The 27934-nt window shown below is 34.8% G+C and overlaps 3 protein-coding genes and 1 long non-coding RNA gene across 7 annotated transcripts in view; 2 read left to right on the top strand and 2 right to left on the bottom strand.

Annotated features, from left to right (window-relative positions):
• The window catches only part of LOC124639032 (chloride intracellular channel exc-4), a 41910-nt gene extending 27445 nt beyond the window's left edge, over window positions 1–14465 (bottom strand). For both annotated transcript variants that reach the window (XM_047176247.1, XM_047176248.1), the window contains exon 1: window positions 14293–14465. In XM_047176247.1, coding sequence (XP_047032203.1) covers window positions 14293–14361 — 69 coding nt within the window. In that variant the 5' untranslated portion in view covers window positions 14362–14465. The remainder of the gene's footprint in view (window positions 1–14292) is intronic.
• Window positions 53–20983, top strand: LOC124639040. Its single transcript, XR_006985436.1, has 3 exons — window positions 53–89; window positions 9354–9356; window positions 17358–20983. It is a non-coding gene; the product is annotated as an uncharacterized LOC124639040 (long non-coding RNA).
• LOC124639034 (pre-mRNA-splicing factor Syf2) lies at window positions 14942–16516 on the top strand. Its single transcript, XM_047176250.1, has 2 exons — window positions 14942–15825; window positions 16089–16516. The coding sequence occupies exon 1, from the start codon at window positions 15054–15056 to the stop codon at window positions 15759–15761; it is 708 nt and encodes a 235-aa protein (XP_047032206.1). The 5' UTR covers window positions 14942–15053; the 3' UTR covers window positions 15762–15825; window positions 16089–16516.
• LOC124639031 lies at window positions 16961–27450 on the bottom strand. 3 transcript variants are annotated; one of them, XM_047176246.1, is made up of 5 exons: window positions 25659–27450; window positions 23748–23963; window positions 22761–22904; window positions 19625–19672; window positions 16961–19504 (listed from the first exon to the last, which is right to left on the bottom strand). In XM_047176246.1, exons 1-5 carry the CDS (start codon window positions 26929–26931, stop codon window positions 19479–19481), a joined length of 1707 nt encoding a protein of 568 aa, XP_047032202.1. In that variant the 5' UTR covers window positions 26932–27450; the 3' UTR covers window positions 16961–19478. The 3 variants fall into 3 exon arrangements, 2 of the variants coding, with proteins under 2 accessions (XP_047032202.1, XP_047032200.1); XR_006985433.1 differs by lacking the exons at window positions 16961–19504; window positions 19625–19672 and adding an exon at window positions 23045–23173 and having other exon boundaries at window positions 22780–22904; window positions 25659–27449; XM_047176244.1 differs by lacking the exons at window positions 16961–19504; window positions 19625–19672 and having other exon boundaries at window positions 22329–22904.
• Window positions 27451–27934: the final 484 nt, after the last annotated feature.

Below are 27934 nucleotides of genomic sequence, written 5' to 3'. Positions count from 1 at the left end.
GCACTGAAAGAAATTTTCAAATCGGACCAGTAGTTCCTGAGATTAGCGCGTTCAAACAAACAAACTTACTCTTCAGCTTTATAATATTAGTATAGATTTGAGATTATAGTATTTTTGTCTTTACTACAAGAATTGCATTTTAAACCTTAGTAACTTATGACCTTTGACAAGTCAGTAATTTGTCGAACAGTTACAAACGAGTCTCTATTCAATTACCCTTTTCGGGTTTTCTATAGTCCAGTAAGACCATCGAGTATGTCTGTCTATATGGGGGCGTGGCAAACTATCACGCTATGTATTGCCGTCTTATTAAAACGTAGCGTCACGCAAAAAATTACAAGCAACGGGTGTTACCAAGACCTAAACATCAATTAATAATGCTACATATTCCATATAATGAGTTGATAAAGATAATTGCTTAATTATTATAAATCAGCACGAAAGTGAAACATTGTTACTGCTTATCTTCTTAGAATAGTGTGCTATTATAGTAAATGCATATCTCGAAGCTACCCATTACACATGCGGTTCTTTTAAATTAATTTCTTTGATTATACAAGGTGAACGTGTCAAGGGAATGATTAATTATGCGCTAAAAAAAATACAAAACAGCAAGAGGTAAAAAACTATAAAATACATTTCCTAAAACGGTGTTGGAATTATTAAAATTATTCACACCAGGTAATTACCACTCATTGACAATGTCAAAAGCGTTTAGTTTTAACACACTAATTTTAATTAAGCAATTATAATGACTAGATTATACAACCAATGAAGTGATAATTTAATAAAATTCGTTCACATTCCTTTTTCAAATTAATTGTTTAAATAAAAAAACTGCATAAATTATTGCGTGCGATTCGAAAACGTGCAAACATAGAGATGTTGCCAACACGGTATGCATGCAATTATTTATCGATAGATTAATCTTATTTGCCACACTACAATAATAAATAATATTTATTTTGCAAATAGATCGAAACAAACACTTTAACACATCACGTTTTTGTTAGAAGCGAGATGAAGTCGGTATTTCCAATCGAGACATTGAGAAGAACTATTTTCACACCAAGAAAGTTAAACCGATTTATTTTATAACCTAAGATGGTTTTTGACTAGGACCTATTATAACGTTTAATCTAGAAATTAATTAGCATCCGATACACATAAAAAAGTTAATAATCGCTGTTTAAATGAGTAGAATCGTTACGTAAATTTGAATGTCCAACGGTTGGTAACGGCTGACAGCTGCCGGCCGGCGGGCATGCCATATGCGGCCCACGTCTTCTATGTGTGTGTGTAATTATACAATACATATAGTGTATACATTTTCTTAGTAAGATATCAACCTATCTTAAGTAAACAGTATTTTATTTCGTATTCGCATGAATACTCTTTGATAAATCGGTCCCGAAGTACCTGAGTACTACTAGTTAATGTGTTTATTAATTTGAATAATATAAGTATTTTTTATCCTTCTAGCAGCTGTTTTTTATGGAGGTTTTGTTAAGGTTTTTCCTGTGTTTTATTATTTCTTGTGGCATATAACTAATGCCCTCTGTACTTTGACATTAAATAAATATGTAATTATGAGCTTGATCATTATTTAATAATAATAACATCATAAGACAGCAATACCGGTTATATTTAATTTTATTCAAATAAAGTTAGACTATGGTTTTTTCTATCATACTTACTTCTGCACGCACAAAAACATTTTGGTATATGTAATTATCTCCAAAATCAGTAAAATCTACAAGAACTTACTACTGAACATTTTTATTGGCTCAAACTTAATTATGAAGGGATGTTGTAGATATTATAAAAACAAGTAATAAAAAGGTATCCAATATATACGAAATTAATTTAATTCGATCGAGTAATCTAATATCGAACGTATTAAAAACTCTTTGCAATCTATATCCACTGCTTATTCGCTTCATATACTGTCGTAATCATGTTGCAAGGTGTAACTCATATGATCGAACAAAATTTTTGTTACATATGCTAAGAATTACCTATAAAATTATTAAAAGGAAATTAAAAAAAATATAAAAAGGTGCGCACGCGTCGCCCCACCCTCTTGGCTGCACGAGCCGATCCCCTTTGCTGGCCACACCTGTCTTAGAAAAAACTATAGAGCAAAAAGTACAAACAAACTTGAAATAGCCCAGTACCGAGAAAACTGGTACACAACACACTCTCTTGACTTATTGTGATAAATAAATTAATCACTTATGATTTTGTACAATATTTTAATTCAGTATAGAGAACATTTAAATTAATTAATTCAAACTGCAGCAAAATAATGGTGTTAAAATGGCGTTTCAAAAATCTAATTACTGCAATCAATCATATAAACATCAAGATTATATTAAAAGATTAAACGTATCCAGAAGCCTGTACAAGGCGTCAGGTACGTATAGTAATTAAAAAGTAACTTAATTGAGCACCATTAAATTGAAGCTATGTAATAATTATGTGGCGAAGGCCCGGGACATTCTTGAGCGATCACTTAGTTGGTAGTATGGTCTTGATAATAGGACATGGCAACACTGACGTAACGTTACCAGGACAAAGGTGGCAAATTCTTACCAGACATGAGTTTATTGTCTTGTCCTGAGGATTTATAGTATTGTCGCTACAAAATGGTAATTTAAGGGTCTAGTAAAACGGTAGGCGGTGCTACTTAACAGTACAAATGAAGTTCGTTTTTTTTTTCAAGTGGAATTTTGTTATCGAAATTATAAATTTCAAAATGGCAGAGGTAACAACAAAAAATTATCGTGTTGATATTTCTTAATGGTAAGTAATGTGATTTTAATTTTAAAGCGGAATTGTTTCCTTTGCCAATTATCATGGGCATAAATTGTCCCGATGACAGTTCATTGTAAAAACTTTGACCACACAAGTGCGTAATTGCATCGCAGCTGGTTACAAAAGACTACGATTGCAATTGCAATGACTAATGTTCGCGGATTCCAATTATTTTCTACAAACGATCTAAGATAAATAGCGTCAATGTTTAACCGCCGCGATAATTGTATAAAGTGCTTAACCTTTTCAGGTTTTTAATGTAATTATGTCATACATTTCGTTTGAGACTAACAGAACTCGAAATGCAGCAACCAATGTTTATTTATCCATTGAAACAGGTGAATAATGTTTTCGATTATTAGTGCAACCAAATAAGGTTTTGGTTACATTTCTTTAATGTCTTTATTTTCAATTGGAATTGAAACCCAGTTTGTATTATTCCAAGGACAAATATAGATATAGAGCCTCTCTATAGTTCGGCCATTCAGAGAATGCGTTCCTGACACGTCGCGATTGAACTGACGACGTAACTTTGCAATGGCGTTGCAGTTACGATAAAAATATTTTTGCTGGTTGTTTACCGTTTTAACAATTGAGGAGCATTAAAACAACATTATTATATCAATAATCAATGAATGTTATAATTTTGTGCCAAACTGAGTGTCAAATAACTTGGTAAACAATATTTTTCTAAATCTATACTGCGCTATTACAAGGTTATGTCAGCGGTTTATATTTTGTAGTGCTGTGCTAAAAATAACAGGCAAGTATCGTAATCTGTTCTTATACAGTTATAATATAAAATAATACGTTTTGATTTTCTTTTTAAGAATTGGAAAATAATGGACTATAAGACTTAATTATAACTTTTATGAAAAATAAAAATAAAACTATGACCAAACCGCATTTTTATACTTAGATTAAAAATGGTAACCCCAAATGGCGTTATGGGCCGCCATTTTGTGACGCTAAAACAGTCGTCCGTTGTCGTTTCGTGCGCATAGACCACGTTTTTCAAGTGTTTTCGATCTGTTTTTATTTGATTACCCGGCTTTTGTTAGACCGAGATATCAGGATTGATTCTGTTATTGATAATAATATAATTATACATGTAGGCGAAGATGATGATGAAGACACCACCTCCTCAAGCAAATCGGAGTCTGATTAATATTCTGTTCGCACATTCAATTCAATGTACTTGTAACAAAGAATAAATAAAACAATTTTATTATATGAATATTACCTTTTTTTGGTTTCCACTTAAATAACTAAAATATAAAACAAATGATTCCGCCAATTTAAAACGAAAATAATCTTAAAATAATGCGGCGGTTCATTTTGAAGGAACGGTAACGAACTCAGTGTTATGTTGTGCCCATCACTAGTCGTGACTAACTGATAGGTGTCAGGAACGCATTCTCTGAACGGCCGAAGTATAGTCTCGTTCAGCTGTGTTCTATGCTAATTTTAAATTTCGAAACATCGGGCTGTCGACGCAACCGCCCCCGATTCGATTCGAATCATCGATGACCGTGAACATTGATTCGACATTCACGCGTTTGTGATCGTTTGATCATCCCTCTCACTTTCCTTAAAAACCAAAGGTTGGTGACAAAGATATGACATCAGCTTTACTTAATAAGTTGGTTACGTCTTCATAGTCTAATCATCGATTTTAAAATGAACTGGCAGTGTTGAAAGCATAGACAGTTAGACAGACTTATTAACGAACCTGCATAGTGCATACTTTTTGCTTCTAATTTACACACACGTTACAATTAATTAGCAGATAAGTAATGTTACAAAAATTACGAAACAGCTGTGTTTTAATCTTTAGGAACACACACAGAATTTATTAGTATTTTGTAATACACTATCTGGCATTTTAAGCCGCAGATCATATAATTTGTAGTTATTGCGTTCGTCGGCTGCGTTTGCCTAATTTGCACTAATTTAGTAAGATAAGTCGACTTCGAGCACTTTTTCCAATTTTGGGTTCGTAGTCAATTTGTCGAATTTAAAAACAAGCTATAAAAATAAGTTTATTATATCGTCCAATACTATATCGACAATTATATTGAACTAAAAAAAATACTCAATTTTGACATTACAGGCTGTCGTATTAATTTCCCCTTTTTTTGGGGAGAATATTAAATGTCGAAATTGTAAACGTTGATACCTAAAATATTAACCGTCTTACCACAAAAACTTTTAAACGTCAGTTTATGCCTTGTCTAAAAAAATGTCAAATTATGACGTTGACATATGGTTCATTTTGCAGCCAAAATTTTATTAGACAAGTGTAAACCAGGGTTTAAAGTTTTTGTAGTAAGGCCCTATATGTTTAATGTAATGTCTATCAAAAACAGTGATGACGTAATGTATAACTATAAATATACAGTTAGTAGTAAATTGTACACATCAATACATACCAGCAGGATTTCAAGGAAAACTATGACGCGAGTGATATAGGAAAAAAAGTAAAAAAAAAAATGTAATATGAGTAGTCTCGAAATCAGAATTTTAATAACCCTATTTTTGCGGTAATACATTACAGAATATATATCTTACTTCAAATACATGTAACCAAGCAGTGAGGACAGAAGTGGTTAATCAATCACTGTTATTTTGTCAGTCTTAATTTAGGCTATTTTTCCTGCAATAAATACTACAAGGAAGTACACAATTACTCGTTGTTATTTAATAATTTACAAGGAAATTTTGAAACCACATTTGTTACCGAAGACAAGAAAATAGTCCTTTATTTAGTAAAATATAGCCTTTTACGTAAATAATAAACCAACAATGCATACATTAGTGTTTTATAAAGAAACTGTAAAATTACTGCAATCATTGTATTCTCCATAGATTGAGGTACCTTCTGTAATTTATAGTAACTATTACCATCACTAGCCTTGAGTATTATTCATAGAATTTCAAATGAACATGAATGTCCTATCTTGGAAAATATATAACATTTTGAAACAGTTGAAGGAGGCTTTTCTGTCGTATTATTACTATACACAATACCTCCACCAATTATTTTGTCACCCGTACCCCATGTCATATTTACCGTGTATAGAGCTTATTTATGCCATATATACTTAACTGGCAAATATCGAATTTTCTACTTTTACAAAATATGTTAGATTAACAGAAGAACTTTGTGTCCAGTGGGATAATACATGGTCTGTAAATAAAAATTAAAGAGCTAAAAAAGGGACATCGTGGAACATTTAGTATTATTCATGTTAGAGAAGACTTCTCTCTTAGAGAAACCTTTTAACATTTTCTGAAAACTTGAAAGCATGTATGTACATAATCAATACAATCAAAATATTTCCAAATTAACGAGATATGACAGCACGATTGGCCATTTTCGAACAATACAATGTTATAATTGGACACAATACCGATAATGTCGCCTAAAACGAGACTTTAATTACTAATTAGTACGAAATTAAATGCCAATGTTCAGCCATTCTGCATTATGAAAAGAAAATCATTACATCGACTTTAATTAAATTATAACTTCATTGATTCGTTTGTAGATGTAATAGGAATTTAATAGTACTACTCCGTATTAAAATTAACCATTATGATAAAACAGTTTTCAATAGAAAATAACTTTCGAGTTATGGTTAACATGCAAAGCGTATTCAAATGTGTACAACACGCAGATTGTTCACAGCATAAATTACTATTGTTTGTATTGTTTTATTAAAGGATAAACTGCATTCCCGCAGTTTCATAACCCCACTAAAGACTACTCAACCTCGCATTCATTGTCAGCCATTTTATCTCCATCGAACTTATAAAACTTTTAAACCACAATTTTTGTCTCTCAAAAGCAATTTTAAAATAGAAATCGATCACGGGAATCGGTTATAATATTTATTGAAATCTTCAGAGCGGAATATTCGTAGAACTTCAGAAAACTCGACATAACCATCACAACGCTATTTCTTCAAAGTGTCTGTGTCCTGCCCACTTGGTTGCGCAAGCGCACAGGCGTGTCCAAGTGCCCTTCAGCGACAGGACGTGGTCAAGCAAACGGAGTGCACACTGCACACACAACGTGACAAAAAATCTACCCAGAATTATTGATAATTCTCACTATACAAATGTAGGAAATATTTAAACTGTGGTATATACACAGGATGGATTAGCTTTACCTGCCTTCAGACCTCACCTGACTTCTATCCGTTGCAATTTGCTGCAGCTTATACCTATCTTTTATTTATAGCTGAATGGTAAATAAAAATATAATTGTGGTTTAACTAACATACAAACAACCATTAATTTATAAAACCATAAAAGGAGTCGGCTCTAATTAGGACGTTGAAATCAACAGGTGTTTTCTTTAATCCTTGGAAACAATTCCATTACACGAAATCCAATTTATCTCAATATAGTATTTAACGATGGTGTTATTATTTAACGCCATTATTTCGAACAAGTGCGCGCATCACTGCGCAATGCTCTACTTAAGTATTACGAGTCTGCGCATCCAGTTCGCGAACCAGTCATCCACAGCCAGTTTCGAGTCAATGTCAAGGATACGCTTCATTGGCGAATATTCACCAATCCATAATGAACCGTTCCGTCATAATTTCAAAGTTTATTTTAGCACAAATTCCCGCATATCGCAAAAACCGCCTGAAGCGTAGGCGGACGAGTCGTGACAAAGGCTATATTGGCGTCACTTTTTGTGTTCACTGACGAACACTTTATGATCGATTGTTGTTAAATACACTGCAAATATTGAATATACAATTTACCTAGTTATCGCCGCGTTGACATTGAAACATCTTGCGAAAACATAGCTATTGAATAAAAATTACGATTTTTATGTAACTAATCGTATCCGGATTAAAACAGCTGTGTATCAATAGTTTATTAGACTGCCTATCAATCCCCATATCAATCATATTGATTAGGTCATAACTTATTACCACGAAAATGCATAAATGTGTAGATATTTTATTAACCACGATAAACTTCGCCGACAAAAGGTAATAATGGCCATTTGGCGTGTTTAATGAAAGCGTTCAGATCACTGCGCGGCAATAAAATGAATATTTTTCAAGAATTTAATTGAACGTTACATCTATCAAACGTGATCCTACACTAGTTTCACCTTTTTCCATCGAACATTTGAAAAAAACCGTTCGCGCTTGAATAAATAATTCAGTGGTATATTTTGCTCTGCATAGCGAATGTTATGTATTTTCTTTGAATATTAATAAGGTCTCACGTGTAGGCTTATTTATATTCGCCTGATTTATATTTGTTTATCAAAATATACAGATAATAAAACGATTAGATATCTTATCTTCCAAGTTCCTGCGCAACTATGAGGCTGAAATGCATTGAAGAATAGGTATGTTGCTATGTAGATTGTAGCAACTAAACTTCTTACTCCATGCATACAAAGTTCAAGAACTACCTATGCGGTATTTGAAATACTAAACAAAGACGCACGAACATTTAGCTGCGGTCTCAGAATTCGCCTTTCTCTAAACCGGCAGACGAAAAGAGAATAATCAAGGTAACCCAGAAGGATAACATCAAGTAGATTGGATTTCATGTTCAGAGTAACATCAACTGAACAAAATATTGGCTATATTTCAACAAGATGTAGCACATAATTACTTAATAAGCCGTTTTGACGAGCTAAAATGATATATTGCCATCACCGTCATGGATGCTGAGTGAGCATGCTAATCGTTCATGTCATTCGGTCCCCGGACGCACGAGCAGTCGCGTGCGCAGTGTCACTTTCCCCTGGATGGCGCCCGCGCAGGTTTCTGTTTCAAAGGCGCGCATGCGCTCTCTCGCGTGGAATGCTCGCCGCACTAGGAGATGCATTCAATGCAGGTACTTCGAAACTTCTAGAAATACTGTAAGCGTATAATTACGGCCTCGTGTTACAAAACAAGATCGGTGTTTGATAGGATCATAAATTATACTGACAAATACTTGCTACATTTATTTGGCTTTGCAATTTTCTTGGGGCTTCAAAATGGGCTTGAAATGAATTCTGAAGAAATATTCGGTTCAAAAATTCTTATCTAATCCGTTTCAGAAATGAAATAAATCCTATTAGAGCAGACTGCAACAATTGATTTGGTAACGTGTACCAATTTTTTAGGCCAAACTGCAAGTATCGTTTTCGCGGGCCGCTGACTTCCTAGTAGAGATATTCGTTGTGCGCGCTCGTAACCATGCGCGCTGCCAATTAAAATTATATAATTCAAGCCAACGCATCTGAACGCAGTTGATGAACGACCAAAACACGGTGTTTTACGATCAGCGAACACGAACCGTGGTAGATGCGTTGCAACTTACACCCACTTCAGTAATTCGTATTTAAAGAGTTGATCGGCTTATAAGGATTTGCATTATTAAGAATATTTGATTGCCAAAGTCGTGTCTATTCTAGATGAGTCCTTCTGTATTCTTGATTTGGAGAAGTAACTTTGAATTTTAAAGCTAACTTCAATCTTCTCGGTGCAACAAAGGGACGCATTCAGGTTGTTTGCGAATAGTCTATCAATTTTCGTCGTTGGAGTTCTCTGCTGACCTTAAACTTCTCTGTATAAATATTTCTTTTGTACTCCTTGACGGCTGGCGCTTCGTTTAATACAAAACTTTAAAGACAAATTAAAAATAAATTGTAAGAAGGGTATCATCTGTTACTTATTAACTTTTTCTCATGTAAGTATAGCTGTCTTCTTACTCATAAAAAGGGTTTATTCGTCAAATGTGCAGGTGCGGGCGAATGCAGCCGGAGTGAGGCAGGATAATCGCTCTACCAGTATGGGATGGCGCTAATTGATCAGGTCAAATGAACAGTCCCTTTAGGAAAACAATTTATGAGACATGTAATGAGGGATATTACGTGAGTAGTCAATTAACTTCTTGTTAGGTGGATGCAAATGCCACGCACACCAAATACGGTTCCACAATATCTGAATGTCATCAAATTAGAATGCCTTTGTTGTTAGACTACTGCTGCCAACTAAAGGTATTATCTAGGGCTTGGCGGATGAGGTTCGTCGTTTTTGTGCCCAGTTAGCGCAAAATTACGACTTCCCTTAAAGAAATTGCTGTAGGACATTTATCCTGTTGTAAATACCCTGTAATTGTAGTCCATTCACATTTTCATATATTGTTTTTGTCATGCGACTATCAAAAAAGGACACACAGGTAGATCCTAAAGCCCGGTTTCCACCGCGAGCGGAACGGACCCATTAATGACTTCGTTAAACTCGCAAACGCAAACTGCATACTTATATTTCCACCAACAAATAGTCGGACGGAAAGAGCCGAGCGTGTAGAAAGAGTAGAAATGAGCTCGCTCAGTTCTAGGGAGCGGAGCGGAGTACTTACGGACTCCGCTCAACTCGCAATTACAATTTACATAGTAGCGTTTCCACACAGAAAGTGGTGAGCGGGGCGGATTGAGCGAGTAAAAAGAAATTGAAAAGAGTCCGCTGCGCAAGGCCTGCACCGACTAGTTCAGAACGGACTCTCTCGCTGTCTGCCTAAATTCCGCTTTTAATTTACGATCTTGAATATGCTGGCACATCCAAAATCTTCTTTGCGTGCTTTTTTTTCTGTATACATAATCACTGTCATTGCTCGATTCCGTGTCACTCGATAACATCGCAACAACAGGACCACACACACCAGCTCAAAACTTCAACTGAACTCGTTCTCTGTGGAAATTATCTATTCGTTTTTCATTTCTCATTTTCCGTTCAGCTCAGTCCGCTCATTTCTCTATCTGAGTTTCATTTTGCAGTGGAAATCAAATGACCAACTCTTCGTTGGTGGAAACGCAAACCTCTTTCATTAAAAAGGAGTCCGTTCCGCCTAACCATTTTCCGCACATTACCCTTTCGCAGTGGAAACCGGGCTTAAAGGGGTTCCAACGAATTTGGGACTGCAGCATGACGTCAGAAATAAGTATAATATTTTTAATTTAGTAAGCAAATTTAAAATATCTTAAAACCCGATGGGTTTTCTGTATTTTTGAATGTCAGTGTTCGTTATTCTTTTTAACATTTGGTTATCAAAGACATCACAGGTGTGTTGCCGTGTCAGAAACGAAGTTGCTCCACCATAAATAGGTACAGCAAATCTTTATTTCCTATTTGCTTAAACCAACTAATTTTCTTAATGAACTTGCAAAAAAATTACGAAACTGAGTTAACGAAACTTTTAGCTGATATTATGTATAATTTAATAATAATAAATGAAGCTCGTTTAGCTGACCAGCTAATGTATTTCAACATCGAACATATGTATGAGAAGGCCTCGTCACCGACATTGACTAGTTCGGCCATTCAGAGAATGCGTTCCTGACACGTCGCGATTGAACTGACGACGTAACTACATTCATTGATTATTGATATAATAATGTTGTTTTAATGCTCCTCAATTGTTAAAACGGTAAACAACCAGCAAAAATATTTTTATCGTAACTGCAACGCCATTGCAAAGTTACGTCGTCAGTTCAATCGCGACGTGTCAGGAACGCATTCTCTGAATGGCCGAACTATAGTGACATAGATCCTATAAATACTCTGCTGAACTGCTGAAGTAAACATTGTTTATACTTTTTGCACATATTGGCAACATTTCAAACACATTACTATGTAATGTATCCTAAATAAACTTATGCACATACCGTTAATAGACCACATATTAGTGTTACAGTTTGCTACAATTTATGTTACAAGATCAGTAGGGGAATAATCCTATTTCTTATGTCTATCCTACTAATATTATAAACACGAAAGTTGTATTAATGTATGTTTGTTACTTTTTCGTGTAAAAACTTAAATAGAGTTTGGTTTAACTTGACAATGAAGAGCTATATCAGAAAAACATGTAGGCTACTTTTTATCATTGTGCGGAAAGTAGTTCATTAGTTACATCGAACAAAATGTACTATCAGGTTATAAACGGGAAAATAATTCATAATTTATTTCTGTTCAAAGGGGAAAAATGTTTCATTCAATGCCCACAACTGATTTATAAGAAGAATGTAAATATGCTCGGAACTAAAAAATAATTATTTATTTACTTTTAGAAAATGCAATAGATATCTAAAATAATTGAGGGGGTATTGTTACCATAAGACAATTATTCCTGTACTGCATACCCAGTTGCATAATGATGCATAATATCTGAACCAAACAAGAGGTTGTTGATAGTTACCCAGGTAAACATAGCTGACACTGAAAACATAGTTGCTAAGTATCCATCCCTTTCTTGAGTGAAATGAGAAATCTATACTAATATTATAAAGCTGCAAAGACTGATTCTCGAACATGAGCTAATTTGAAAAAATATTTATTGTTTTTTTCAAATTAACGGATTTATTACAATTATCGAGGAAGGCTACTTTTCATTGTTCCAGTGGGACACGTAAACAGCTGGTGAAAGCCAGGTTTTTTTTTTTATATAGTAAGAAAAGCGGATTACTTTAATGAATTTATGTTTAAAAATTGGTTTCCCTCACACTGTCATAGCTTTTTTACTGGGCTGAGCAGAGTCAGAACAAATTCCTTTCAGTCAATATTATACAATTATCGAATACTAGCTTTTGCCCGCGGCTTCGCTCCCGTCAACTGACTTTTCTACTTTACCCTATTTTTTTTTTCATAAGAACCTTCTCCTGACAATAATAAACACAACAAAAAAAGAATTAGCCAAATTGGTCCAGGCGTTGTTGAGTTATGCGCTTACCAACACATTTTGCGATTCATTTTTATATTATAGATTATCATCTAAGTACAATCAAACAGACAATTTATTTACCTCATTAGATTGAACTCTAACAAAAAGTTATAGACAGTAAAAAACAGATCAATTTCAGTACTGTTTTTTTCTCGTTTGATTCCCACCGTTAATAGTGGCAAATAAACACACTCTCTGCCTTTGTAGTGCGCTTTGGTAAGAAATTGTAACTGGCACAGATAGTAATAAACACATTAATAAAAGTGATTGCTTAATTCAGCGAATGATGTTCGAACACAAGATTACGTATTGTTTTGTGGGTTTGGTTCTTATGGAATATTAGATCTAGCACATAATATCTTTTACATATTTGGCAATGTTTTTTTTTAGTTCCAAAATGGACAAAGAAATAATATTTTGAGTGTTTTTGTCAGCACACATAGATTTATTCAGATAAAACTCCTTTCATAAGCTGTGAAAAGCATTGGCGCACTAATAGGTCTACTCGCATGAACCATTTTATTACCAGTAGCCATACTTTTTTATGCACAAATATTGAAATATTATATAAAAGCACCACAGAAGCGCTTTAAATCAACTTTTTATTGTTGCAAGACATAACAAAATTAATTTTCAATCGGAATTCATTAGCATAATTATATGAAATAATATTTCATACATTTCCATTTTAGATTTTATTTTTGAGTGTGATATCATTAGCGTTGATAAGCATCAGCAATACATCAGCATTTTATATATCACGTAGATAGTAAAGTTATTTAGTAACCATGATTATTCCCTTAAACTTATCTACTGATATGAAAATTAAATGAAATACTGATAAGCAAACCTAATTACTACCATTTTGCATATTTTTTCAAAAACAGAACTTAATACTGGCCGTTCTTACTTTGTAGTTTTTTTTTTCTCTAATACTGCTGTTATGCTGGCCTGTTATGGATGTGTATTTAATAATTTGGCAATGTAAGCAGTAGTCAGATCATGTCCTAATACTTATATTTAGCTAATTGAATATGTAAACACCAACTACCTATAGGATGTGAGTCATTTATTACTAATTGTGTGAACAGGACAAGCATGACTCTATTATATGACCCTGTGACTAAGCAATAGGCTCAAGTTTACACTTGTCCTTTGCCAAATAGTGATATGATAAAAAAGTTCTTTGCAACTTTTCAAGAGCTTTAGTACTACTTAGGAACTATCTTACTCCAGCTAGTTTCTTGCTTCAACTTATGTTAACCTTTTGCTAACTTGATTCGGCTGATGACGTTTTCTGATAGGCATCCTAAGCACCAGAGTAGGACATACCTACTCTGGTGCTTAAAACATGTGTTCAAAACATCAACGAGATGAATTACCATGGTCGATAAAAATACGCGCCAAACAACGAGACCAACAAAACAGTTGCTAGTGACCTAAATAACGCGCATTATAAGTGCAGTAATAATATACTTTCATGCATACGAGCGCAGCACGACAATATCATGCGATTTACAAATGCATGCTCTGCATACATACACTATAACATTCGGTAGGCTGTTGAAAGTATTTGCCGCATAGAACTGCGTTTATCACGTTTGCCACCTCTTCACAATCTTCTTATATCTCCGAAGGCCAACTACAGTAACGCGTGCCGTGTTGACCGATGTTAGCTAGCAGCTAATCTTGTGCATAACACGTGTAAAAAACTATATCTACCTTAATGATCAGCTCGATCTCTGGGACGTCTCCGTTCGCTGTTCCATTCTCCGCGATTTCATCCGACATCGTGAACTCCAAAAGCACTTTAAATTTATCAGAAAAATATACTTTTCAACACAATTTCACACAACCGTCACTGTTCCAAAACACCGACAGACTGCCTCACTTCAGTTTGGTCGTCGAAGTTGATTGTTTTATGACTAACTTCATATCGATTCTTTATCGTCAATGTCACAGAATTTTAAATTTTGTTTATTCAGAAATATAACCAAGTAAAATGACTGATTTTATACTTAAAAAATGATTGTATTTTCTGGTAAGTAAGAATACTATAATATTGTTACGAAACTTAATGCATTGAATAAACTCTAAATCGACTAATTGTAAAATCGATATTCAGTCCAACTAACTCATATTTATTGTATTCTTGGTCTATGTATTTATCTGACAGTCGAACTAATATGATACTTTATAAATGTTATTAGTAACACTTATTAAACTCAAGTAAGCGTGTAAAAAGTAGAAAGCATTTTAATATGCTTTTTTGCATCTAAACAATTTATACTATTTAAAATCGCCTAAACAATCATAAAACACATCACTTTGGTCAGTGACAAGGTTTTTGTTTTCTTTGTCTATTCCTTAATGTCAATTTTTTATTTCAAATGTCAATTGAATTTGTCATCAGTATTTCTTGAAAACACGCACTTCTTTTTTCATTATATTGTGTTTTCCAAGAGCTAATTTAACAAACAGCTATGAGTGCCACAACAGAAGAATCGACATCAGCACCTAAAGAGATGACTTTCGCTGAGAAACAGGCTGAACGCATGAAGAGGCTGAGATCTTTGCACACAGCCAGAAACGAAGCAAGGACGCACAACCATCAGGAGGTAGTCGCTGAAGAGGCCAGGAATAAATTACCACCTAACTACGAAGCGAAAAAGCGACAAGCTGAATGGCTGCTCGACGACCAAGCAAAACGCGAGGAGGCGGAGAAATCTGGTAAAGATTACGACAGAGTGAAATTACTCAACATATCAGCAGCAGAGGCTGAACGATTGGAACGTAAGAAGAAGAAAAAGAACCCTGACGAAGGTTTCTCAACTTACGAACAAGCTACCATTAGACAGTACAATAGATTAGTCAAAAACATGCCACCAACAGATATGGAACAATATGAGAAACAGAAACAAAAGTATGGCGATGCTTTCTATGGTGGGCCTAATGTCATTATTCATGGTATGCATGAGGACAGAAGAGAAGCGGTGGACAAAATGGTGGATGATTTGGAAGGGCAGATTGCCAAGAGAGCACGCTACTCGAGAAGACGTACACACAATGATGATGCAGATATTGACTACATTAACGAGAGGAATGCTAAGTTCAACAAGAAACTTGAGAGATTCTATGGAGAACACACTGCTGAGATCAAACAGAATCTGGAGCGTGGTACTGCCATTTAATAGTGAGATGCAACCTGCATATTGAATGCAATTTAACTGTAAATAGTATTTTATATTAGCTATTATAGTTCGGCCGTTCAGAGAATGCGTTCCTGACACCTGTCAGTTAGTCAAGTTTACCAAGTTATTTGACACTCAGTTTGGACCAAAATTATAACATTCATTGATTATTGATATAATAATGTTGTTTTAAATTTATTTCATCAATTGTTAAAACGGTAAACAATCAGCAAAAAATTTTTATCGTAACTGCAACGCCATTACAAAGTTACGTCGTCAGTTCAATCGCGATGTGTCAGGAACGCATTCTCTGAACGGCCGAACTATAGAACTATAGCATTTGCAATACAAGTCTGATTGCATTCTGAGCTTGTTTAGTTGTATTGAACATTCTCTTTTGTTTATATTAGTTTACCAACCTTAGATAGACTGTAATTTGTTGTCATACAATATTTTGGGTTGGATCTGTTCATAACTACAGAAAACAAATATGCCCATGCCAATATAATTATTAGGAAGTGCTTGCTTGAAAAAAGATGGATTATGTAGTGTTTACTCGTAAACTTATTTCGTGACTTGTGTTTCTGACCATATTTGATATGACTAATCATAGGATATCAATAGTTGGCTTGCGTAAGAGTATGCTAAACTCACAGTTATTCTATGATGTAAAAAAACATCAGGAAGTTTTCTAAAGTGTTCATAATTTTAGGAAATTAGATTTAAATTTTAATACAGTTGTGGTTAAGATTGTCCTTGATTTTTTTTTTTCTTAGCCCTTATTGTCCCACTGCTGGGCAAAGGCCTCCCCATTTTGTTTCCACACCTCTCAATCTTTAGAGTTCTCCCACCAGTCAGGGTTGTAGGCGTCCAGATCGTCCTTGATTTGTTAAATAATAATTACGTATATCAAGCTTGTATTTCTTGAACTGTTAGTACAACCCCTAGGGTATTTGACTCCTTTTCAATATTATTAAAACCAATTTTAGAATCCATTAATAAGTGATTGAATCTATCAAATAACATAACATAAATAGGATGCACATAGTATTTGTATATTTGTTATCATTATTATATTACACATGTGCAACAGAAATAGTGAGATGTCCTTACCATGGGTTCACACAAATGTTAATAATTAATTCAGGTATCCTACAATCTCATGTGCCTATGCATTTGCAAAAGTAAAACAAATAAAGTAAACAAATTTTAATAACAAGTTTATTTTGATAAATGTGCCGATTAAATAATAGTAATTATATATCAAATAGATACTTTACATTAAGTAAATATACTATGAAAGTGCTAAATACTTTTTTATTTTAACAATAGAACCCAATATGCAAGCAGTATGTATTGTTTCGGGAAATTAATAATTTAATTGCAGTTTTTCATTGGAAAAATAGAAAATATTTTTTATAAAAATTGGGGGAAAATTATGAAAAGATGCTTTGCCATCAAATAAACATCATATATGTTTAAACTTTATTGAATGTTGCCGTAGTTGCAATTCTGACATAAAACCAACAATTTTTTAGCCCTTTATTAATTAAAAAAGGATGTGAATAATTATTTTTTATCAACCAGTTGCTATAGAATATTGAGCTTAATACATACTTGCACAAGTTCCTAGACCTTACAACAAAAAAGAAATACAATATTGTCATACATATTATAATTATGTACATTAAAATGAGCACAAGTTTATTTTTATACAGAAAGAAATGCTTATTGCTTAATACATACACAATATTATGAAGAGTTCGGAGTTTCGACTAGAAATCACAGTGATTGTTTCATTCATTCAATATTTAAAATTTAATGCTGTTCACATTTGAAAAGCTAAATCAGAGCAACATTTTTTTTCAGAGTGTGCAGTCATAAGCAGTAATGCTCTACCTGCCAATATTAAATATCGATTATCCTCTGTTGTATTGATTAACCTCTTACTTATAGCATAATATTTTAGAAGTCATCATATAAAAAATAGGTCTCATAATCAAAGTACACGTGACTGTACAGTTTTAATTTGATTGTTTGATTTACTTCCAAATATGTCCAGCAATTAAACTTTGTTTTAAGAATCAGTTCGAAATACCTTCGACCAGTATATGGATCCAAAAGCTTACCTACGATGAACACATTTATATTATATACCATCAAAATGTAATATTTTTATAATGTCTTGAAAAAGCGTTGCAATGTTTTTTGTAGTAGGCGCACAGTTCCAGACAATTTTGATACTGAAGTCATCAGATAATTTAAGATACCTAATACAAAATTTATAAGTTTATAAAAATGTCTGATTGGATTTTGTATAGTTTTGATGAAATTAGCGTTGCTTACTAAAAATGCTTAAGCTCCAGAATTCAGTCAAGCCAGAGTCGACATACCAAACACCGCATCGACATATAATTTATCACCTATTTCGCTTGGTCTCGTGTTACAAGCGAAAATATGTATAAAAGCGAGCAGTCAGTCATTTTTATTCTTTGCCACATATTAATCTAAATTCTGGAAAACTTATATTCATGTAAATCTGGTTTAAATCGTAATGACTGTGTTTATGAAAAAACAACCCTAGTTTCTTTGAGAATAATACAAATTCTGCACTAAAAACTTATCTATTGCGGAACTACTAGCGTCAATTTGTATCTCAAAAAGTTTCAAGTTGAAGACTAGGAAGTTTTTAGCTTTTAGCCGTAAATTAAAAACAAAACCTTGCAATAAAAGGTTGACTGGGATATTATGAAAAAATAATTACCAAGGCTTATTGATAGGTAATTTGTGTTCAATTTTCTGAGTAGGTAATTATCACGTTTCTTTTCTGGATAAATTTTGAGATTCTTCGTCCTCAATCAAGATGAAGGCAGGTACTTATTTTCGAAAGTACATACATTTCTTATAAACAAGACTGGACGCTAAAGTGAATATTACAAAATAATGTGAAAAACATGGTGTTTGAATATAAATATTTTAGCATGTAGAAATCACATTTGCGGGGTAGGTACCATAAATGCGACGTAAAAGTATCTAGTGGCATTAAAATCTAGTTTATTAAAATCACAGGATTTTGTGTTTGCCGTGTTACAAATTCGATATAAAAACTACCTTTTCTATGATACATAAATTCCTTTTACATTGCATAAAAACAATTCGGGCTAGAGCACCCTTATGTAGCATTGGTGTTTTCTTTCCGAAAACTGCGTTTGACTAATGTTGATACTTGTATTTTCAGAACGACACATTTTTTATAGTTTTCCATATAAATATAAAGTTATTAATACTTCCCTATCCACCTTAAGTGCAGCAGTGTTTAAAATGTAAATAACTTTCGAGTTATCCGCATTTGGTACAACAGAGCACTCAATGAGAACAGGAAAGAACAAAACAATGTGATCGAATAACTGGGTCTTTGGAATGTGTTAAATCAAAAAAATAAAATTACTTTTTTAAAACTATAAAAGTAAAAATCAGACTTTCTAATTACCAAATGCGAATATCACAGATTGGGTTTGTACTACTGCACTTAAGGGTCGATCGCGTTAAACTCCGTTAAAGTTAGGAGTGACAAACCTCTACAGATATGCACAGCCAACGCGTAACATAATATGTGGAAGTATTGGATGATTGATGAGTGTGAACGAATGTTTGTTTTGATGAAGTCCAACGCGATCAAGCCTCAAAACGTACGACCATCCGAACCTCGACCGCATCTCATAAGACCCACGAACGTGTTATTTCTGGAAACAAAAATATTTTCGATTTAGCAACGCCAATTAATTTTAATAGATACAAAATGTGATTTAATATGATTTATATGTCTCAATAATGACGCTGTTAAATAATTTTAACATACTTACTCCGCCGACCTGGCATTAGGCGAACAGTTATTCCGTCAGCTGCCCGAACTGTATTAAAATAAAAACAATCAATAAAAATATGTACATACAAAAAAGAAAAAAAAAAGTATTAAAATTGTAAAAAGAAAAAAAACACTGCATTCCACTGCACGACATTCTTGTTAAAGATTATTAAGAGCATAAATAAAACTTACCTTCATAAATATTATAATTATAGGTACTGCAATGTATTAAAATCTTCAAATAAGATAAAAAAAATGTACGAATTCTTTGCCGCTTGCTCATTTATTGAAAAATCCAGTAAATGAAAAAATGAAGTTGAGAGTAAAAATATGTGTACGTCAAATGGCAAAGTAAACGTATAAAGGGTTGTAAAGTTTTAATAGGATTAAATAGCATCACAAAAAAATCAACATTTGATAATAAACATATTATTTATTCTCTCATATACAATAAAAAAAATGGATCACAATTGAAATTATACCTATTTAATAACAAAGTACGCCTAAAGTCACAATATACATATATTTCAAATATCTAACTTTAAAATTAGTGCAGTGCAAACATTTTATAGATATCTACATATATAAAACTGTATAATTTCTCTCTGATTTTATTATATTTAGTAAGGCCAATTATTTATCACATTAATTGAAAACGCTCGATAAAATTTAAATTGAAAGAAATTAATAATAATTATTATTTAAAAATTATTTCAGGTCAATCAATGATAAAAATAACAAGTCTTAATATTTTAAAATATGAATAAATATAGGTATATTGATAGCACTATTTAATAATGGTAATTATTTCTGACTTTAGTGCACTTTTATGACTTGAATCATGTTTAAATCTATGTGAATTGTGAAGAAGTAGTGAACCCTTAATCGTTACTTTACTCAATAATGGAAAGACCCTACCGCCTATCACAGTTAAATTCGAATATACATAACAAATATACCTGTTTGATTCATTAACATTAATCATTAGTCCACTATGTTATTGCTTGAATATCTGAAGGCCTGTGCAACACAGCTTATTTAAGCCAGATTTTATTTTCCGAAATGCACATTGGGCTTCGGCCATTCTGCCAAAAGACAAATGCCTGTTTTATTAGTGAATTCGTTATCATGAAAACTGAGCAAGATAATTTGAGCAAATTGAAGGAAAAGGCGAATGTTTTTTTTTCAAAGGCAATAAATAATTTTTATGATACATTTTTGGCAAGGCGCAATAAAATAGTCTTTTAACGAGATCCTGTGATGTTCCACCGTTTGACGAGTCAACAAGTGATGTTTAGTTTAGTCTGCCTAATAAAATTTAATTAAGTAAAACAATAAATACATCTCATCTAATAAACTCTAATAATTTCTTTGTACCTAATCTCTAAAAAACATAATTTACAAAATCTCTTCTGGGACGGTTATCAAACACCAAACAATAAGAAAGTCAAAAGATTTCCCAACTTTAAAAACACGAAAATCTTATCCATATACGAAACAACGAATATATGAAAAATTCACCTAATTTTTTTCCTAATAAAAGGCAATTTTTAGATTTAGCATCTCAAATACAACGACGATAAAAATAAGCGACCCTCCAATCGACGTTTAGTCAAACATTTCAAAACAAAATATTGAATGCACAACTTTCGTATTCTAGCAACGTTCAAGCAATATACAATGATTCACCAACAGGCTATTGGGTTGTGTAAAATTCGTCACACATGGGTGTAATCGCAATGACAGAAAGCACGTTTACTCGAGAAATATTTGATGATTTCCGGACATTATCTATTGCTTGCGGTATCTTTGGGACACGAAAAGATAAACGTCTACGTTTCTATGCTGGTTATACGTGTCTATATGATAATAAGGACAATTAGATAATCCACGTCTGGCTGTGTTTTGAAGATGATTTCGAGTTAATTCAAGTATTACATACAGTCCCGAAATCTATAACTATAAAGTCCATCCTATAGCGTATACATATTTGTTTTGTCAAACCTGTTAAAAATAACAAGCCTTTTTTGGGAAGCCGTTACAAGCTTAAGTGATAATTTTGTCCAAAAATTCTACGTCGCGTCGTGTGAAAAATAAACGAGTTTTGTACAAACAACAAATAACGCCATTTTGGATCGTCAGAAACTTTCGTCGCATAATGTAAAATTTGATATTTAATTTCGCTAACTGTGATGAATTCGTTTAATCTCCGCCATGGTTTCAGCACGGCGATGGAAAATGTAACGCCCCAAGGCAAACAATCGTACTCACAATACGATAATACAACGAATAAATTCCAAGATTGTACTGACTGATTTCACGTATCAATCTCTATACTGTTTAAGTGAAAAGCATTGAATAATGATAATGAGTCACTTTTCCGAAGTCCATGTTTATAATGTATATTCAAGCATGCTAGATGTTTATTGTTGCAAGTTGCAGTGTTGATTCGCAGCCACTAATACCGCGAACTACTATTAATCACAGTCCATCAAGAACTCTCGTGTATGTTGGATAACCGTCCACATTTGTTTATTACAATATTTTAAACGAGAATAAGTCGTATATTAATCCAGTCACATAAAAATAGACGAACACACATGCGAGGATCATATTTGCTTACTTACACTCAGAACAGGAAAAATTGTTAATGTCCAATGTCACTATATTTTCTGCTCTATGCGTAAATGAATAACAAAAAATAAGAAAAATATGATTCTTTAATAATGAAAGAAAAAAGTATAAATCGAATTGTGAAACTACCAACAGAGGGGCACAGTTCATCACAACGTTGGTATTTTCAATGTTAATAAAGTTTGCATTCCAACAGTAACATGCTGGGTGAGTGTTAAGCACAACACTTGTATTAGCCTCAAGTCTGGACACTTCAAACGCACACGAGTTTATAAAGTTTGAACACTGATACACTCAAGCACTGTTTTAACACTATAGGCACTGAATAAGACAAAATGAGGAACTTAGTAGCGTTTTGCGCAGTCGCCATATTGGCGGGGACTAGGCTGATTGAGTCCGTGTTAGTGACACGGGGAGTTCTTCAATCGAGAGGGTGCCTCTCCGGTTTCTGTCTCGGAAGGAGCCGAAGCCCGAGTCGTGAGTCCTAGGGGGGGACGTACCTACGAATATCCGCGGCATGTCGCACTCCTCGCATTTGTCGAGGAGCGGGTGGTTCCTGAACGTGCACATATGGCACTGCCAGGAGGATGAGGGCCGCTGGCCCGTGTAGATGTTGCTGTAGAAGTTCCCGGCGTCGTCCGGTTCTGGAATATGTTAAGCATCAAGTGAGATTGATAATTCTTACTAAGTTCGAGTCTTCAGTCACCCATCCCGGTCCTTTAAGCTACTGTCCGTTGAAGCTTTGCGAACTGAATGTAAGTAGGCAGGATATCGTTATACTAGCCAAAATACCCCAGCCTAGTGGCGGGTGTCACCAGTTTGAGGACTCCCCCCGGGCTCACCGAACGTCTAGTCAACATGGCGCCTATGAGCAATTTCACCCACTAATCATGTGAAGCATTTAGACGTCCAGCTGTGAAAGATTAATCAGGTTAGAAAACGTAAAAGCCTAACACCTAACAAGCTCAATATTTTGACCGAGATGAGCACGGAAAAGTGGGGTTTAAAAGTATCTCCTATGATAACGCTTCATGGAATTGAAGCGTATAAATTGCGATAGGCTCGCCCCCCATTACATAATCGTTATCTGTGAGCTGATAGCTAGCTCCATTTTTGCATATATTTCAAATATGTTTAGTGATTTGAATGTTAAATGCTGCGCAATAATAAAATAAATGGTATGATCTAAGCACGAACTATGCTAAACAAAGAGCTGAATATATAAATGTTTGCTGATTGTCTCAAGAATTACTACAGGCGGCAAATTACAAATTCATAGAAAAAATCTCTTCTTTAGACTACTAGTTTCAATATTCTTATTAATAGAACGTTATCAGTCATTTCAATAAGTGCGTGACGACCAATGACGTCAGTTGTCGAAACCCTCAGTTATCAACAATTCAAAAGGCAAGCCTACGTTGCTACAGTTAATAATGTTAGTAGTGGTTATGGTGCTTGGTAGTTGATGGGTAGTTATAATGTCGTACCGTGGCCAGTCATCTCCAGCCGCTTGGCGAGAGTGCCGCACTGGTTGCGCAGCCTTTCCACGTCGTCCCTTAGCCGCTGCGTCGCCGACATGGTGGGAGGGGGTCCAGCCAGGATCCGCGTCTCCTTGGTCAGCTGCGTTAGTCGGCCCTTCTCTTGTGCTAGCGCCATTGCTAGGCGTTCCAGCCTTTCTTTCTGGCGCTCGATCAAGGCACGATCTATAAAGTTTAGGGTATGGATTGGAAATTGTGATGATTGCTATAATTGAGTTACCTAGGTTTTTGTTTTTAGCGAAAAATCGAAGGTATCTAATTTATCGATCTTGAGAACACCTTTGCTTTTCCGATATTATTTCGAAGAGACTAAAATAAAAATTGGCTAGAGGATACGTTTGGTGGCAAGGATATATTCGCCGATACGTAGATAACGTACCCGCCAAAAGGGCTAACTTAAGCCCAAAAATTGCGAAACTGAACATCGAGTCTCAACGCTCTCAACCCAAATTGATCATATTATGATTTGCCGATCCAACTTTCTGAAAGTCATAGCGCATAGGTTTCTTCTAATTTTATTATAAAAGTTTAGAAAATACACAGTATTCTGTCGAAGAATATATGATACTGTCCAAACAAACTAGAAAAGTTTTCACCTGCCGACGTGTTGCGTGCACAATAAGAGAATATAAATTATGCACCTACGCTTTTTGCTCGCGCTGTGCGTACTAGACGCTGTCGCAACTATACCTAATTGTTGTTTTTAGAGCTTTACTGTCAAAACAACGGATGAACAGCGACTTTATTTTGTTTATTACTTTCCGCTGGTCATTTAAAATCACATCTTTTGATGGCATCATATTCCTTAGATTAATAAATGCTTTGGCAAGTTGTTCGAAACTGAATACTTGATCAAGAAAAGAGGAAAGGAGCAGCTAATAGCATGAACACCTTCTAGCTGCTCTGTTACTGTTACTTTTCACAAATGTACAAATGTTCAACCTATCACATGGACTGTGATTGGTTGGAAAACGTAAGGCGATAGTGCCCTGGGGTTTGAGCGAACTGGGGCATTAACCCTAGGAGTGTTCAACAAATAAAGCGAAATCTATCTTTGGTTCTAGCAAAAATATCGGCGTGGACACTGGTGGAAATCGGCGGGTATCTGCAAAAGGACTAGAGGTAGGAGTAGTTGTGGAGGCATTTAGGTAGCATTGAAAATATGTTGTTTTCTTACAAAGTCCTCCTCATACACATTAGACAAATGAGAACAGACTCAAAAATCCCCCAAAGACTAGCTAGCGGTACTAACATGATTTGAATTTGTAATTAGCAACTATAGCAGGTCACAGCCTAACAGCATAAAGCTACATTTTTCCTTAAGTGACTTATCAATATTGTTGTTGTTCTTAAGAATTTTGCTTATGCACAGTATTAATTTTATAAAAATACTTTTATGATTTTATCTAGACCTGTATTGCCATCAATTATCTTCTATATTAGATTAATATTGAGTCATGTCCAGCTGAATTGAGATTATCACTGTTTTTGTGAATCATACTACATTTATAGTACAAGGTAAATAAAAACACTAGATTACAAAATAAGACTTATTTTAGTGTTATTACTCATGTAATACTACTTACTACTACAAGATAGCCTTCAAAAACAGGCTTACTACATGATCCTAAATGTTGACAAAACTAGCCGAGTTTATTGGTTCACAGTTAAGGAGGAAACCATTGAATTAGAATACAAATTCTGTACCATCACTCATTTCCCCATACTTAAAATAATGGTAAATATTGATGACATGACAATGTTACTTCTCTAGTGTCCCTAACAAGAAGGAATCGGGCAATATTATAATGAGGGAATGGAACTTGTTGAAAGCTAGTAATTAATAAATCATGAACTCACCAACAGTAACTGATCCAGGCGGTTCAGGCGCGGCTCTGGTAGGCCTGGGCGAGTCAATCCGCGAGGGGTGCGCGGGCGGTGGCGGCGCCCTACGCCGCGGCGGACGCGCCGTGCTAGGGCTCACCGTCACCGTCACGTGGCCCTCAAAACCCCCATCATCCTCCCGTGTGTCTCTCACAGGACTAGCCATATTCGAAGTTGGTGTACAAACAGTTAAATTCACAGATGTTATAGCCCTCGGACTATCATAATCTTCTAACCAATGATCACCATAAGCACGGCTCAAGTCCATATGACAATTGACATTAACTGACAAGTTTAGGGGATATCCCCTCTCTGGCCTGAATGTATTTGTTTTGCTCTCTTTTACAGGCTCGGTTTTGATCACAGATGGTGCGGGTGACACAGTCCTACAAGTATCAGCTTCTGGTTCTTTTAATGTCTGTTTAAATGCAATATCTGGATTCGGCTTAATGAAATCTAATGTGTTGGGCCGTTTTGGCTTCTCCTGTGGGCTTACTGGTTTAGGTTGTGGTTCCTCTTTTTTGATTGTTTTCTTTTCTTTCCCCTTTTCTAATCTTTCATGTAAGTTGTTTTTGATTTTATGACTTTTTAAAATCTTGTAGTTAGTACTTTCTGGTTGTTCTAGATCTTTTTGTTCCTCTTTTGGAGACACAACCTTCTCTTCTTGCGGTGGTATTATTTTCTCTTCTTTCAAGTTCTCGTTAGTTAGCTCCAAGTCGCTAGGAGACTCCGCACTGTATTTAGCATAGCAGTTATCTATGTTTATTACAGTGACTGGAGACACATTGTTGTTATTCCTAATTATTTCCTCATTTTTAGTCTCAACAATATTTTGGTTGGCATCAGTGTTCACTTTAGGCTGTTCAGGTGTATCAGTAACAGTGCTCAATATTGCTTGCTGGGGCCCATCGCAAGTGACAGATTTGAGTGCTGTGGACTTGACAGCTTCATGCTTCACTATGGGCTGGTTGCGGCACTTGATTGGCAGGTTGAGCCTGAGTTCATTGAGCTGGCGCGCGGCTGCCGACGAGGAGGCATGGTAGGCGTGCGTTAGGGAGGCCTTGACTTCACTGTGGAGGTGCTTTTCGCAGGCTTGCTTATCGTGACAGTACAGTTCGATCGTGTTCGACACAACATGATCAGGTACTCCGGGAAATTTCTGTTTTAGCTCATGAAACAATTGCATAAGCGATATATTAGTGCATGCGCACGGTGCAGGGCTCGCTGCGCTCTCAGAGGGGGCAGACATCGCCGCCCATCCTAGCGGAAGCCCACCGCTTCGCCGCGAATCCTATCCTCACGGGAGCGACACAAATCTTTCGCCACTCACCGGTGAAAACAATAAAACATTTTATTACCTAATTTGCACTGTAAATAACGTCTTGTCTATTTTGTGACGTCACAATCCCGAAAATCACGATTCTGGACAGTTACGTATACATACCCGAGTCTTTGCGCCAGTGACCACTCATGCTATGTTAATCCCGACAGTACACACATGACGAAAAAGAACACATACCGAGACAAGGCTGAATTTTTATATCTTTTGTTATCATACCAAAGCTTGATATTTCATGAAATTGCAACATACGTATGAGATGATGGTAAGCACAGTTATTTTAACACAATGCAAAATATATATTTTATGCCTTATAAAGTAAGACGGAAAACATAAAAAGCACAAAGGCAATAATTATTGCACCCAAAAATAAATTACGAAAATTGCACGACTTGTCAATCCGATTCTGCCATTTTGGCTATAGACAAGTAAGTAAAATGTTTTTATTTCTGTCTGCTGCCAGCTGCCATGCCAATATTATTGCCCAACTTTTCCTCACGTCATAGGTCATGTTAATTCTTTTGTACTAATATTTGATGTGTACTACTTCATCTTATTTATTTGATAAATTAAACATATATTGATTATTTGATATGAAGTCAACAACAATATTGATAGTATGCACTTACCTTTATCCCTGAAAACTCATGTTTTCTTGTTTTTAACTATTATTTACTACACATGCATTTAAAGTACGAAAACTGAAGCACAAGTGCAAAAATCATCTATACTAATATTATAAAGAGGAAAACTTTGTTTGTTTGTTTGGTTGTAATGAATAGGCTCAAAAACTACTGGACAGTTTTTAAAAATTCTTTCACCATTCGAAAGCTACATTATCCACGAGTAACATAGGCTGTATTTTATCCCGGTACGGGCAGTAGTTACCACGGGACGTGGTAAAACGGCTAGT

The sequence above is a fragment of the Helicoverpa zea genome, chromosome 18, assembly GCF_022581195.2.
Source record: "Helicoverpa zea isolate HzStark_Cry1AcR chromosome 18, ilHelZeax1.1, whole genome shotgun sequence".
In the NCBI taxonomy this organism is placed as follows: domain Eukaryota; kingdom Metazoa; phylum Arthropoda; class Insecta; order Lepidoptera; family Noctuidae; genus Helicoverpa; species Helicoverpa zea.
The sequence above is the reverse complement of the archived record's forward strand: the minus strand, read 5'-3'. Positions and strand labels throughout refer to the sequence as shown.

What these genes read in the sequence shown, in the direction of transcription:
- LOC124639034 (XM_047176250.1), top strand. Translation starts at nt 15,054, where the DNA reads ATGAGTGCCACAACAGAAGAATCGACATCAGCACCTAAAGAGATGACT.
- LOC124639031 (XM_047176244.1), bottom strand. Translation starts at nt 26,931, where the DNA reads ATGTCTGCCCCCTCTGAGAGCGCAGCGAGCCCTGCACCGTGCGCATGC. An exon ending in GCCTGGATCAGTTACTGTTG is followed by an intron (nt 23,964 to 25,658) that starts GTGAGTTCATGA and finishes TAAACTTTATAG; the next exon opens with ATCGTGCCTTGATCGAGCGC. An exon ending in GCTGGAGATGACTGGCCACG is followed by an intron (nt 22,905 to 23,747) that starts GTACGACATTAT and finishes AACATATTCCAG; the next exon opens with AACCGGACGACGCCGGGAAC.